This window comes from Tupaia chinensis, unplaced genomic scaffold (assembly GCF_000334495.1).
Source record: "Tupaia chinensis unplaced genomic scaffold, TupChi_1.0 Scaffold000271_1, whole genome shotgun sequence".
In the NCBI taxonomy this organism is placed as follows: Eukaryota; Metazoa; Chordata; class Mammalia; order Scandentia; family Tupaiidae; genus Tupaia; species Tupaia belangeri.
The window spans coordinates 541,324-555,959 of NW_006159752.1; the positions used below are offsets into that span (position 1 = coordinate 541,324).

The 14,636-nt window shown below is 40.4% G+C and overlaps 2 protein-coding genes across 2 annotated transcripts in view; both read right to left on the minus strand.

The window, feature by feature from the left end:
- LOC114007994 (putative E3 ubiquitin-protein ligase TRIML2) overlaps positions 1–291 on the minus strand; it is a 3,115-nt gene extending 2,824 nt beyond the window's left edge. The window contains exon 1 of the mRNA XM_027772327.1: positions 288–291. Within this exon, the coding sequence (XP_027628128.1) occupies positions 288–291 (4 nt within the window). The remainder of the gene's footprint in view (positions 1–287) is intronic.
- A 7-nt stretch (positions 292–298) lies between these two features.
- Positions 299–14,636, minus strand: part of LOC102484304 (putative E3 ubiquitin-protein ligase TRIML2) — a 22,046-nt gene continuing 7,708 nt past the window's right edge. Inside the window, exons 4-8 of the mRNA XM_006149669.1 lie at positions 13,583–13,777; positions 11,335–11,475; positions 7,443–7,465; positions 7,157–7,257; positions 299–956 (exon numbers count right to left, since the gene is read on the minus strand). Of these exons, the coding sequence (XP_006149731.1) occupies positions 385–956; positions 7,157–7,257; positions 7,443–7,465; positions 11,335–11,475; positions 13,583–13,777 (1,032 nt within the window). The 3' untranslated portion in view covers positions 299–384. The remainder of the gene's footprint in view (positions 957–7,156; positions 7,258–7,442; positions 7,466–11,334; positions 11,476–13,582; positions 13,778–14,636) is intronic.

The following is a 14,636-nucleotide window of genomic DNA, read 5'->3' on the forward strand; positions in this document are numbered from 1 at the left end:
CCTGGGGAAAGTCATGATGCATTTTTGCATAGAAAAATAGTATAACCAATTCTGAAAATGTTTTCAAAACTGTGCCTAGAGTCCTTAACCTAGTTCTAAGGAAGCCAGACAATATTTCTTCTCTGATTTTCCAGTCCTGTGATAAGTATGTATTTGTCATTCTAATTAGTGTAGGGCCTTCCAGTTAGGAACATTCATGATTCAACTTAAATGTATCCTCTTCCAGTACACAGGTTTTGAATGGCACATGAATGCAAAGGCTTTGGGGTATTAAACCGGATTCTTACTCATAGAAGTCTTTTAATAGAGTACTTTATATAAATTCTTTCACAAAGTCTTGCTCTTAACTTTCTGGGCCTTTGTGGTTTGGATTTCACAGAAAGATTAAGAGCTAACAGCAATATTATGGTTAGGAACCTGAGGGGAGGAAATAGTGAGAGAGTCTGAATTTATGTCTCTATCAGGGAAACAAAGAGAAAATACAGGCCTAACAGCACCTTGGAAGGCAAGATAAGAGAAGTTATAAATGAGAGATTTCTCCGTCACATTATAGAACGATACTTGCCCATACTCATAGTCTAAGAAAACTCCAACTTGGTGCATTTGCTGTCTCATTGAGACCTTTTTCAAAGGAGGAGAGACCCACAAGGTAAAATCGGTCCCCATTATGGATCCGGTGAGTAAGACTTGATCTCCAGAAGCTTTGGGCATGTTGGCCCTTCTGTCTGCAGAGCCTTGGTATATGCCCAACTGCCACCTTGTTGCCTTCTCCACATCCACCTCCCAATAGTGCCTCCCGGAAGAGAAGCGTTCCACACCCAACACAGTGGCACTGAAGTCCAGTCCCTGTGGGTGGCCAGGCATATCTTGCGGAGTGTTTCCAAATCTTACGCTTCTCAGGTCTTCAGATAAGACCAGGCAGGGATGAGCTGTTTCAGAATCCAAAGTTATATTTCCTGTATGGAGAGACAAATTTAGTTAATCTAGGGGTTCCTCAATGCCAATGCTAGAGATGAAATTCCTAACAGGCAGGGACTTCCCAGTGAGTGTGCACAAGTCTCATGTGCACATTATGGTGAGGCAATTTTGGGGGCTCAGCTTTGTGCCAATGGATGGACACTACAGAGAAAGTCAGTCAATAGATGATGGAAAGGGTTCTACACCATCTACCTGACGTGGAAGAACCAAGGACTAATAGGCTAAGGAGAGGTTGGGATGTACCTTCAACTCTGAGGCTATAAAATTTTCTTGGTAACTGGTCCCACCCAGATATCGCCAAGGACCCAACTCTAGGATCTTGAAGACTTTTTTCCTAAGCTTGGAACAGGCAGAAGCACTGAGCTTGCTAGGTGAGCAGCTGATTCATGGCTCTTCCCCCTGATCTACTCTACTCACTTAAGTATTCCCTGAATGTGGCATAGATTCGTAGAAACTGCTGACAGCAAGCTTTTGATATGAAGTAAATCAACAGAAAATATATTAATGGAGGCTAGAAAACCTGTGAGAATCCACCAGAAAAATCAAGCTGAGAACAAGAAAGCTCAATGAGATTCCTCATACTTGGATGACTCCATGCCTTCACTCTGTTTGTTTGTTTTTTCAATGAATCAAGCTGAGAACAAGAAAGCTCAATGAGATTTCTCATACTTGGATGACTCTATGCCTTCACTCTGTTTGTTTGTTTGTTTATTTGTTTTTTCAATGGAAACAACTTTTCTCCCTTCCTGACCCCTCTGGAATTGGAAGATATTTGGGAGTATTCTTATTTGTGGCAGAAGGGTTATTTGCATAAGTTCAATAACACCTGTTGTCTTGAATCAGAAATTGGAAATACTTGTTATTGGACAGGGCTTTGACTGGAATGTCATATCTGAAGATTAAACCAGCAAACTATGGAACTAAGGTGGATCTCAAGTAAGCTAACAGAAGCTCTTAGAAAGATGGTCAGGCACCATAAATAGTTCTGCCTGGCAGAGAGGATTAGAGAAGATGTATGAAAGAATTTATAACATAAAATAACCTGGACTTTTCCAGTCCAGCATTGTAATCAGTAGAGATTGCAAAAGAGCAACCCCACCAGAGGATTATCTTGAGAAAGGCTTTGATGGAAGTATAAGAGACTGATCTTTGTTAGCAGATGGTATAGCACAGAATACTTGGTAGGCAGGGCTGAATTGTGAAGGTTTATGTGACTAGTGTGCTAGGCATTTGCTTTTCCACAGTTTGAGTAGTTGACATGTAAATATTTTCTCAAAAATATTTTAAAACATACTGTCTCTGTTGTTAGAGAGTAACAAACAAAATTATAACAACTATTTCAAATGTTAAAATTCAGTTTTTTGGAATTGTGAAGGTCGTTTATTAACTGTCAAGAACTATGGCGTATGAGCAAAATTTTTTTGATATGTAAAGTAAATGTTTGTGGGAAAATGTAAAAATAAATGATAAAAAATGTTTATCTTAGGAATGCAAGACTGGTTCAGTATATAGAAATCAATCAATATATTCAGCATGTTAACAGATTATAAAGAAGCATGAGTACTGGGAACCAGCAGTTAGTGTAATGGCTATGTCGCTGGACTCCCACGTAGTCGACCGCAGTTCTCATCCCGGACCCGGTGGCTTAAAACTCACGCCGGGCGCGTGTGCGTGCTTGCCCAAGATCCCGAGAGGAGAATGGAGGAGAAGGGATTGCGGCGTGACCATCCTCCCTGGGAGGTGATTTCTCGCTTTCTGTCTCTATGTCTCTCTCTGTCTGTCTGGTGAGCGCACGCGCCCTATAGCGAAAATCTCCTCCCCCTCCAGAAAAAGAAGCATGAGTACTTAAAAATAAAGACATACTTAAATTCAACATGTATTCATTCTAAAAATTTTTAGTGTGCTAGAAATTAAGGGGACCTTCCCATCTTGATGAAGAACACCTATAAAAAACCAACAGTAACAACAACAACAAAAACCCCTAAAGCTATTGTTAAACTTTAGTGAAAGATTTAATGCTTTTCTTTTAAAATCAAGAATAAAGCAGGGCTAGCAGGTGGCATGGGGGTCAAGGTGCTGCACCCTCCCACATGTCTGACCACAGTTTGAGTCCCAGTCCCAGTGGTTTGCCTTTTCACTTTTCTTCTCACTCCTCTTTCTATCTCTCTCATGCGGCCATCCTTCTTGAGGGGTGATGGCTCACTGTCCCTCTCATTGTCTATCTCCAGCAAGCACACGTGCCTTATGACAAAGACCTTTTAAAAATACAAATAATTCTGGAGGAAACAGCTAATGTTGTAGTTGTAAGAGGTCAATAAAAAAAGACTCTGGGAAAAAATAAAAATAAATTGGGGGCCTGTAGGTGGCGTGGTGGTTAATGATGCTGGAATCCCACATGGCTGACCACGGCTGGAGTCCTGGACCTGGCAGCTTGCTTTCTCACTTTCCTTCTCTCTCTCTCTCTCTCTCACTCTGTCCTTCTCTGGTCAGAATAAAATAAACAAACAAATAAATAAATAAAGCTAAATAAAACAATTCTTTAAAAAAAGTTAAAACTTGGGGCTGGCAAGTGGCATGGTGGTTAAAGGCACTGGACTCCCACATAGCCAACCACGGTTCAAGTCTCAGACCTGGTGGCTTGCTTTCTCACTTCCTCTCTCTCTGTCTCTTTCTGATCAAACTGGAAAATAATAATGATAATAATAATAAATAAAGTTAAATAAAATAATTCTTTAAAAAATTTAAAACTTAAAATAAATTAATACATTTTTTAAAAAGAGGACTTGAACCATTTCTTGAGCCATTTATAAGCATTAACTCTAAATGGATCATAGACCAAAATGTAAAAATGAAAACTGCAAACACTTGTAGAAGTCAATTTTTCTTGGGGCAGGCAAAGATTTCTAAACTAGGACACAAAAAGCACAGCTGAATAAGAAAAAAAAAAATGGTAAACAGAACTCTAGCAAACTGTGGAAGTTCTAGAGCTACCCCATGGCCTGATGACTAAGGAAGCTGGATCCCACATGGCTGACTAAGCTGTGCAAGTCCAGACCCAACAACTGGCACACGCTGGGTGCATATGTGTGTCCCAAATCTTACAACAGATGGAGAAACGGCCTGATCATGCTCCATGGGGGATTCTTTCTCCTCCTTCATCATTCGTTCTGATGAGTGCATGTGCCCACTGGCAAATTATTTTTAAAGATTTTTTTTTTTTTAAATTTGAAACATCTACTCTTTAAAAGATACTGTTAGGAAAACAAGTATCTAAGCCAGATTGGGAGAAAATACTTGCAAAACACCTAGTGACCGCTAAGCAAAACATATCAAGAAATTTCTCAACTCAATAAGCCAATTTAAAAATAGAAAGAAAGGAGACCTGCAGATGGTGTAATGGTTACGTCACTAGACTCCCATGTAGTTAACAGTGATTTGAGTCCTGGGCCTGGCCATTTAAACTCATACCAGTACATGTGCATACATACCCAGGGTATTGAGAGAATGGAGAAAGGAATGCAGCATGGCCATCCCCCACTGAGGGGTGATTTCTCACTTTCTGTCTCTGTTTCTTTCTCTTTCTGGCAAGTGCACGCACCCTATAGCAAAAATCTCTCTATTCAATAAAAAGAAGAAAAGATTTGTATAGAGGCCAGCAGGTGGCATGGTGGTTAAGGGCACTGGACTCCCACATGGCTGACCAAGGTCTGAGTCCCAGATCTGGTGGCTTGCTTTTTCACGTTCCCCTTCTCTCCCCAACTTTGCCCCTCTCTGATCAAATTAAAATAAATAAATAAAGTTAAAAATAAAATAATTTTTAAAAAAGAACAATAAATTCATAAGACATAGTTTATTTAGAACATTTTTAGGGGAAAAAAAAAACGATTTGTGGGTCCAGCAGTTAGCGGAATGGCTATGTCACTGGACTCCCATGTAGTTGACTGCAGTTCAAGTCCCGGACCCGGTGGCTTAAACTCACGCCAGGCACGTGTGCGTGCATGCCCAAGATCCCGAGAGGAGAATGGAGGAGAAGGGATTGCGGTGTGGCCATCTCCCCTGGGGGGTGATTTCCTGTTTTCTATCTCTCTGTCTCTCTCTGTCTGTCTAGTGAGCGCACGCGCCCTATAGCTAAAACCTCTCAAAAAAAAAAAAAAAGATTTGTACATGCTTTGCCAAAGCAGCGATACTGAGAGTAAATAAACCAATGAAAATATGATCAACATCATTTGTTATTTCAGAAATGCAAATGAAAATGAAAACGAGATAAGATTACACTACAAGCTGGATCTAATAAACTGGCAGTATCCAGTGCTGGTGACGATGCAGACCAGCAGACTCACATTATTTAGTGGGAGTGCAAACGGACACAGGCCGTGTGAAAGCAAGCTTGGCGATCCCACGCTGACAGAGCCGACCAAGATAAGAAACCATGTTCACACAAAAATGTGCAGGGAAATATTTACAGCACTGAACTGGAAACAACCAAGAACCAAAGTAATGGCAAAAGGATAAATATTATGGTACTCTTACACAAAAAAATACAATAAATGTACCATAACAATAAAAAGGAACAAATGAGCCAGCAGTGACCAAGTAGAGTGGCCAGATCCCACATGACCAACTGCCTAGTTCAAGTCCCGGACCCAGTGGCTTGAAAAACATGCTGGGTGCATGTGTGTGCATGTCCAAAATGACGAGAGAATGGAGGACAAGGGACTGTGGTGTGAGCATCCTCTCTGGGATAGTCCTTTCTCATTTTTTCACTTGCTCTATCTGTCTCTCTCTGGAGAGCATGTATGTCCTATAACAAATTAAATTTTTTTTCTTTTAATTAAAAAAAAGAAATGGATGCAGGTAATAATTTGCTTGTTTTTCAATGGATTATACTAAGTGAAAGAAACCAGACTCAAGATGACACATACTGCTTAATTCTATTGCTGGAAATTCTGGAAAAGATAAAACTGTAGCATCAAGACACACAAATTCTTTGTTATACATATTGAAAGTTTCTACTCATAAGTTTAACTTTTTTTTTTTAAGAATTATTTCTTTAACTTTATTTATTTAATTTGACCAGAGAGGGACAGAGAGACAGAGAGAAAGCAAGTCACCATGTCCGGGACTCAAGCCGCAGTTGACCATATGGGAGTCCAACACCACTAACCACCACGCCACCTGCTGGCCCCAGTTTCTTTTTCTTTACAGAGATTTTCTTATAGGGAGTGTGTGCTTGCCAAAGAGACAGAGATAGAGAGAAAGAAAGAAAGAAATCACCCTCCAGAGAATATGGCTACACCACAATCCCTTCTCCTCTAGGGATTTTGGGCACGTATGTACATGTGCTGGTGAGAGTTTTAGGCCTCCAGGTTAGAATTTGAACCATGGTTTGTTACGTGGGAGTACAGTAACATAATCATTATGCCATCTCCTGGTACCAGAACTTTAAGAATTTGGTATATAACTTACACAGGAAAAGTTTCAATGTAAGCAGTTATTTTACTGATAATTATCTAATGTGTGTAGTATATTAAGCCCTCTAATCTCTTTAAATTTTTAAACTACTAGAATCTACCTATTATCCATTTTAAAGTTTATTTATTTTAGGAGAGATTTTTGCTATAGAGTGTGTGTGCTCACCAGAGAGACAGAGACAGAAAGCAAATCACCCCCTCCCCCCCCCCGGGGGCGGGGGGAGATGGCCATGCTGCAATCTCTTCCCCTACATTCTCCTCTCAGGATTTTGGGCATGTACACACATATGCCGGTGTGAGTTTAAACTGCCAGGTATGGGCCTTGAACCGTGGTTGACTATGTGGGAGTCCAGCAATGGAACCACTACAATACCTGCTGGTAACAAAGTTTATTTATTTTTTCTAAGAGAAAGAGACAGAGGCACAACCAATTGGGTTCAGACTACTATCCACCCCCAGCTTCAGCCAGGTAGGATCACACACACACACACACACACACACACACACACGTGTGTGTGCCTGGTGTGTACAGGAAGACCTCAAGATATGAACCTAGGATTTTCCTATGTAGCTTCAGCATCACAGAGCATTGTTATTATTGTGCCACATGACTGGCCTAAATTTATTTTTACTTGTGGTAGACCAGTCATTTGATTCTCAAATACAAAAAGAAAGTGCCCTGTAATCGTGAATATACATCAACTTACGTTGAAATACTTTTAGCATTTGGCTCATTCCTCTAATTTGGCATAAACTCAGGTCTGTGATGTGGGCGGGTTCCAGACACTGCAGCAGTAACGACTCACCCCTGCAGGGAAAGGACAACCTCAGTTATTCACACAGACCACAGGCCCCTCCACAGAAGGGCTGGATCTCATTGCCTTTTACCATTAGTGAGGTCTCCCTGGCCCTGTGCCAACACCCCTGCCCCTGGTGTGCTCAGCAAACACACTCTCTAGTTCTGACCTAGTTGTTTCCAAAACAAAAACTTACCTTTCCAAAGAATATCTTGCACTCTAAGGGGAAAAACAGAAAAGGTTACTACAGGATATCTGGAGCAAGTCTTTTGTGAGCTATATTCATGAAAATAGTCTGTCTTGCAACAAAGAACTTGATTTTCATTTAATTTCTTCAGCTTCATGGTACTAATTCTCAGATATGAAAAAAATTTTTGAAGAGATTTTTGCTATAGGACGTATGCACTTACCAGAGACAGAAAGCGAGAAATCACCCCTGGGTGGGTGGGGGTGATGGCCACCATCCTCCCTCCACAGGTATCTTGTCCAGGACTCAAACCACGGTCGACCACGTGGGAATCTAGTGCCTTTACCACCATACCACTTGCTGGACCCAGATAGCATATTTTAACATGGAGTAGAGAAGTCAGAAAAATACTTGAAGTATTTTGCCATATTCCCACAGGAAATATTTTTTTCATATTTTATCAATTCACTAAAGATCTTAATTAATTTAAAGACTTCTTATATAGCAAGTACAGCTGATATATAAATATCTATGCATGCATGTCTGATTTTAGGCATAAACCTCAGTGAGTAAAGTGAACATACTATAAAGTAGCGCCTCACTGGGGCTATATAGCTTACTGCAGTCATTACATAGATATTAACAGATATCTTTAATGTATTTTTTTATTTCAAAAAAGTTTTAGTTTTAATAGATCAAAATAAAAAAATGTGAAATTTGCTTGAAACTTAAAGCCAGGAAAAAGGCTAAGATTCAGTTCAAATAGAAGATAGATGAACCTATCGATAGTTCAAGAGATGACAAAAATCCTTAAAAATGGAAATCAAGCATCGAAGAAAATCAGTAATGTTTTAGTCTAAAAGTAAAAAAATTCTATTTCACTAGTTCAAACTCGTGTAATAAATCTCCCTTTATTGAATTTGCAGTTTTACTGTGATCTGATCTTACCATTTAAACTCTGGAAGTTAGCACAGAACTCCAAACATGTCCGTACCTTTAGGATGGCCATTTTCTTGGTTGTGTTTTTTACTCTTATTTCTGTGTGTCTGAATTTAGTTTTCCTGGTATAGCACTCCCTTCAGTATTTCTTGGAAAGCTGGTCTGGTGTTGGTAAATTCTTCCAGGTTTTGTTTATCTGAGAATGTTTTTGTCTATTTTTCCTATATGGAAGATAATCTTGCTGGGTATAGTATTCTTGGTTGAAATTGTTTTCTCACTCAACGCTTTGAATATATTTTCTCATTCTTTCCTCGCTCTCATTGTTTCTGACGAGAGGTCCGACGTTAGCCTGATGGGATATCCTTGGAAAGTAATTTGACATTTCTCTCTTGCCAACTTTAGTATCTTGTCTCTGTCTGCGGTTTTGGTCAATCTAGTTATGATGTATACCAGGGAAGATCTTCTTGGGTAGATTCTATGTGGAGTCCTTTGTATTTCTTGGCTCTGGATATCTGAGTGCCTCTCTAGGTTTAGAAAGTTTTCTTCCAGGATTTCATGGAATCCCACGGGGAATATTTTTTATTTCTCACCTCAACCATCTTATTTAGAATAACTCCCCTTCAAATGTGCTCACCTATTTGCTTTCTGTGCTAGAGGTGGCAAGAGTTGAGCAGATGAAGGGATCCACTAGGCTGAGAGAGTAATTGGAGCCAGGTTAGAAACTGAGCATAATTGGGTCCCACCTACATATGTCTGGAGTGTGGCTTGGCTCTAGAATCGAGCTGTTTCCTGAGAATTTGCCCATAGAGGCTTTTCAAATAAGTGCACTCAAATTGCAAATAGGAACCCAGCAGAGACAGAGTCTTAAAAAATATAGTAACTTGCTTTCTGAAAAGGAAATACATGTTATGTACAGAATTTAAAATACATCATACTCGATCTGTTAAGTTTGCTATAATCAAATATCATAGGGTGGATAGCTTATACCAACAGAAATTTCTCACAGTTCTGGAATTCAAAGATGAAAATGGCTGCAAACTTGTTGTTAGGTGAGGGGTCACTTCCTCATAGACAGAGCTAACTGCAAGGAGAGTCTTATACATTCAGAGAGACCAGCAGATGGTATAATGGTTACATTGCTGTTCTCCCATGTAGGCGACTTCAGTTTGGGTCCCAGATCCAGTGGCTTAAAATTCATGTCAGGCACATGTGCGTGCCCAAGATCCTGAGAGGAGAATGGAGGAGAAGGGATTGTGGCGTGGCTATCCCCCTGGGTGGATTTCTTACTTTCTATCTCTCTGGTGAGCCCTATAGCAAAAATCTCTCTTAAAAACAAAAAAAAAAAAAAAAAAAAAAAAAAACGAGGACTGCCTGGTGGCGTGGTAGGTAAAGGTGCTGGACTCCCACATGGCCAACTGCTGTTTGAGTCCTGGACCTGGCAGCTTGCTTTCTTATTTGCTGTCTCTCTCACTCTGTCCCTCTCTGGTCAAATTAAAATAAATGAATAAATAAATTAAAAAGTTAAATAATTCTGAAAAACAAAAAACAAACAAAGAAAAAAACATGGAGTGCACAGTGTGTGCATTCCCCAAATCCTAAGCGTATGAAGGAGAAGGGTTTGAGGCATAGCCATCTCCCCCTGGGATGGAGGGTGCTTCCTCACTTTCCCTCTCTCTGCCTTTCTCTGACAGACAACATATAAAAACATTTTTTTAAGGGGGTGGGGGATCTAAACCAAACAAAAAGCAGTTCTGGTACTTAATTTTTTCACTTATTGAGAAACTGTGAAGATACCACTTCATGACCCATGGATCTGTTTCATTCCTTTTGGTGGTTGTAGAACATATCATTGTATAGATATATCATAATTTGACTAAATAATTTTTCGCCCTATTGAGATACATCTGAATTCAAACTTCATGTCATTTTAGTTTTTAGAGATTTTTGTTTTAGGGTGTATGCTCGCCAGAGAGAGACACACACATAGAGACAGTGAAAGGGAAAAAAAAAAAGAAATCACCCCCCAGGTGGGAAGGGCCACACCGCAATCTCTTATCCACTCTTCTCCAAGGATCTTCAGCACACATACATGCCCAGTATGAGTTTCAAGCCACCAGGTCCAGGACTTGAACTGTGGTTGACTATGTGGGAGTCTAGTGACCTAACTGCTATGCCATCTGTTGACCCCAAAACTTTATGTTAATTTTAAGACGAGAATTCATCTTGTGAAACAGCTCTGTACTACACCATAATTTTACGACAATTCATAATATTTTTGGCAATTGGAATATGACTGCATAGCCTCCATGTTTGGCTGAAAATCATCAGCTATTGAATCTTAGAAGTGACGGCTGGGGGTCAGCAGGTGACGTCATGGTTAAGGCATGGACTCTCACTTGGTCGACTGCGGTTTAAGTTCAGGACCTGGCAACTTGAAACTCTTGCCAGGTGCATGTGCTTGGGTGTCCAAAATCCTAAGAGGATAAGATGGAGAAGGGACTGTGGTGTGACCAGACGGTGGTGAAAAGTTTCTCACTTTCTGTCTTTGTATCTCTATGTCTCCAGTGAGAGCACGCACCTGAGAGCAAAAATCTCTCAAATAATATTTAAGAAAAAAAAAGTCAGAACCAGCAGTTACCATAATGGCTATGTCGCTGAACTCATATGTAGTTGACCGTGGTTCAAATCCCAGACCTGGTGGCTTAAACTCATGCCGGGTGCGTGTGCACGTGTGCCCAAGATCCTGAGAGGAGAATGGAGGAGAAGGGATTGCGGCGTGGCCATTCCCCCTGGGGGGTGACTTCTTGCTTTCTGTCTGTCTCTCTTTGTCTTTCTGGCGAACACACGCGCCCTATAGCAAAAATCTCTCTCTCTCAAAAAAAAAAAAAAGTGACCCCTAGTAAGTATTGTGTACCTCTCAGTTCCCAGATCGGGCAGTGAAGGTTTTGTGCCACAGCCTTACCTGGAGCAGTGCTAAGGCGGGCTCCCCACACTTCCTCTCGAGCTCTGTGGTCATCCTTTCAAGGCTGCAGATCTGCTCGGAAACCCGGACTTCACTCTCCTTGAGTTTATTCATATTCTCTCTCCCCAGGCCGCTGAGTCTCTGCCGAAAACATCTCTTTACGACTGGTAACTTCTCTTACTAATGCAACTGCGTCTTTAAAAACTGGTTTTTACTGTCTACCACCCAGACTAGATGTAATGAGGTAAGTTTGCTAACTAGATGGTCTGTGTCACGTGGGGCGCTTCCGCAGAAACTTACTGTTTGGCACTGGTGTTGAGGAGACCTGTGTGGGTGTAGACCTCTTATGTTAAAAAACATGCTCCTACAATACATCACAACATTTGCTATGGTGCCTTCAGAAAGTTCCCTACTTCTTGATTAAATTAAATTTAATTGAATTTTGCCATAATATAATTAAAACGTAATCATATTATTTAATAAGGATTAGATAATTAAGCCACTGATACCAATTTTCTTTTTATCCTTCTACATATACTCTACCTATCCAATTTTCTTTTTATCCTTCTACATATACTCTCTTCCTATTTTATAAACACGATTATGTTATTTAAATAAAAAAATAAAAACTTAAAATATGGTGATTCATATTCTACCATTAATATGACAACTTGCTTTTGTCTTAAAGAGCAGTACTTAGGGAACAGTAGATGGCATAATGGTTATGTTGTTGGATTCCCAGGTAGTTGATTGTGGTTCGAGTCCCAAACCTCTTGACTTAAAACCCACACTGGGTACATGTGCGTGTGTGCCCAAGATCCTGAGAGGAAAATGGAGGAGAAGGGATTGTGGTGTGGCCCTCCTCCCTTGGGGAGGTGGGGGGGAGGGTGTGTGTGTGATTTCTCACTTTCTGTCTCTCTGGTGAACATATGCATGCTATAGCAAAAATCTCTCTAAAACAAACAAACAAAAAATTATTCATTCATACTCACAAAGCCATGGTACCTTTTTTTTTTTTTTGAGAAGTTTTTTCTATAGGGCGCGTGCACTCACAAGACAGACAGAGAGAAACAGAGAAATAGAAAGCAAGAAATCACCCCTCAGAGGGGATGGTCACACCGCAATCCCTTCTCCTCCATTCTCCTCTCGGGATCCTGGGCACGCACGCACACGTGCCCGGCGTGAGTTTTAAGCCACCGGGTCCAGACGCGAACCGCGGTCGACTACATGGGAGTCCAGCGACATAGCCATTACGCTAACTGCTGGTTCCCTAATGGTACCTTTTTTTAACATACTCTAGAGTCTTCCATGGTTTGTATGGAGTAAGCCTTGTGAGTCTCATATCGATTGAGATAGGCTGTGTCTAATATTTTGCTATTAATAAATGTTATAATAATATTTATAGGGAACCAGCATAATGGCTATGTCGCTGGACTCCCACGTAGTCGACTGCGGTTCGTGTCCCGGACCCAGTGGCTTAAAACTCACGCCAGGTGCGTGTGCGTGAGTGCCCAAGATCCTGAGAGGAGAATGGAGGAGAAAGGATTGTGGCGTGGCCATCCTCCCTGGGGGGTGATTTCTCGCTTTCTGTCTCTAATATCTCTCTCTGTCTGTCTGGCGAGCGCACTCGCCCTATAGCGAAAATCTCTCCAAAAAAAAATAATAATATTTATAAATTGTTTTATATGTACAAGACACTATCTAATCAGCTTTATGAAGATTATTTCACTCAAATTTTACAACAACGTTGGGAATAAGGGGCCACTGTTATCTCCATTTTATTCCTAACGAAACAAAGTCAGAGATTAAGGAACAAATCCACGGCCACCTGAGGGACAGCAGAAGTGAGAGGATCCCCATCAGGCTGGCTCCAAGGTTAATTCCAAGCCATGGGTCATGAACTCACTTTGACAGTGTTACTATACTCATGTCTTTTTACATACAATGTATTTGAAGAATAAATTAATGCATATGCAATTATAATGTAATATATATAATATGATATACAGTATATATTGTGATAGACTATAATGTATGTATGCACATATATCTGCTGGTATATATACCTTATGAATGTGTCTTTTATGTGTATATAAGGATAAACTCATAGAAATAGAATTGCTTGGTGGGTGTATACATTCATTTAGTACATCTGTGATGCTCATGGATGAACTTATTCTAGAAATGGCTTAAAGTTCAGCTCTTCTTTCATTTTCCAAATATGCTGAGAGTTGTTTCAATCTCTCACCTGTAGCATTTCCTGAGCCTTCTGCTCTAGCTCAGTGGCAAATGTGAGCAGTTGATTCACACTGGTTTCTCTCAAGTTCAAGTGAAGCGTGCCTCCTTGAAGTCTCAGAAATGTCTGCTCTTTCTCTTCACTCAGCAATCGGAATCTTATCATATATTCAGATTCAATCATCTCTTTAAAATTCTGCTCCTCTTCCTTCCTCCCAAATAGATGTAACAGTCTTTAGGTTAAATGAGAGAGTGAACACACATGTCTATACTATTTCTATCTCTAACCCTAATATAAAGTACAGGGAAATATAAAATACAGGAAAAGAATTAATAGGTGTTATGTCTAGGGACCAGCATATGGCATAATGGTTATGTCGCTGGACTCCCCTGTAGTCAACCATAGTTTGAGTTCCAGACCTAGTGTTTTAAAACTCGCTCCAGGTGTGTGTGCAAGCATGCATGCCCAAAATCCTGAGAGGAGAATGGAGAAGGAATTGCAGCGTGGCCTTCCTGCCTGGAGGGCGATTTCTCCCTTTCTGTCTCTGTGGTGAGTGCATATGCCATGTAGCAAAAATCTGTTTAAAAAAAAAGGCATACATCTGAAGAACTATAGAAATGCGAAGGAAGCTACAATCTCTCTGACCAAAGAGGAGATCAGGAAATTGGAAGGCAGCACCAGTGGAACTCGCTGATTCTTTGATAGGGTGTTTTGGAAAAAAAGGAGTCAAGGATGGGAGATACCAAGGTTTTCAGACTAAGCAACTAAAATACAGAGAGGGAAACTATGGAATGTACAGATTCCAGAAGTAATTAGCTTATTAGAAGCTCAGTTTTAGATATGATACATTTGAATAATCAATTAAGCATCCAAGGAGAAATGCCAAGTAGGAAATTAGACATAAGAATCTACCATTAGGAGCTAAGTTGGAGAGAGGTGCCATTTGAGAATGGTCATCTTAGAGATTTTTTTTTTTTTGAGAGGTTTTTGCTATAGGGCGTGTGTGCTTGCCAGAAATACAGAGAGAGACAGAAAGCAAGAAATCACCCCCCAGGGAGGATGGACA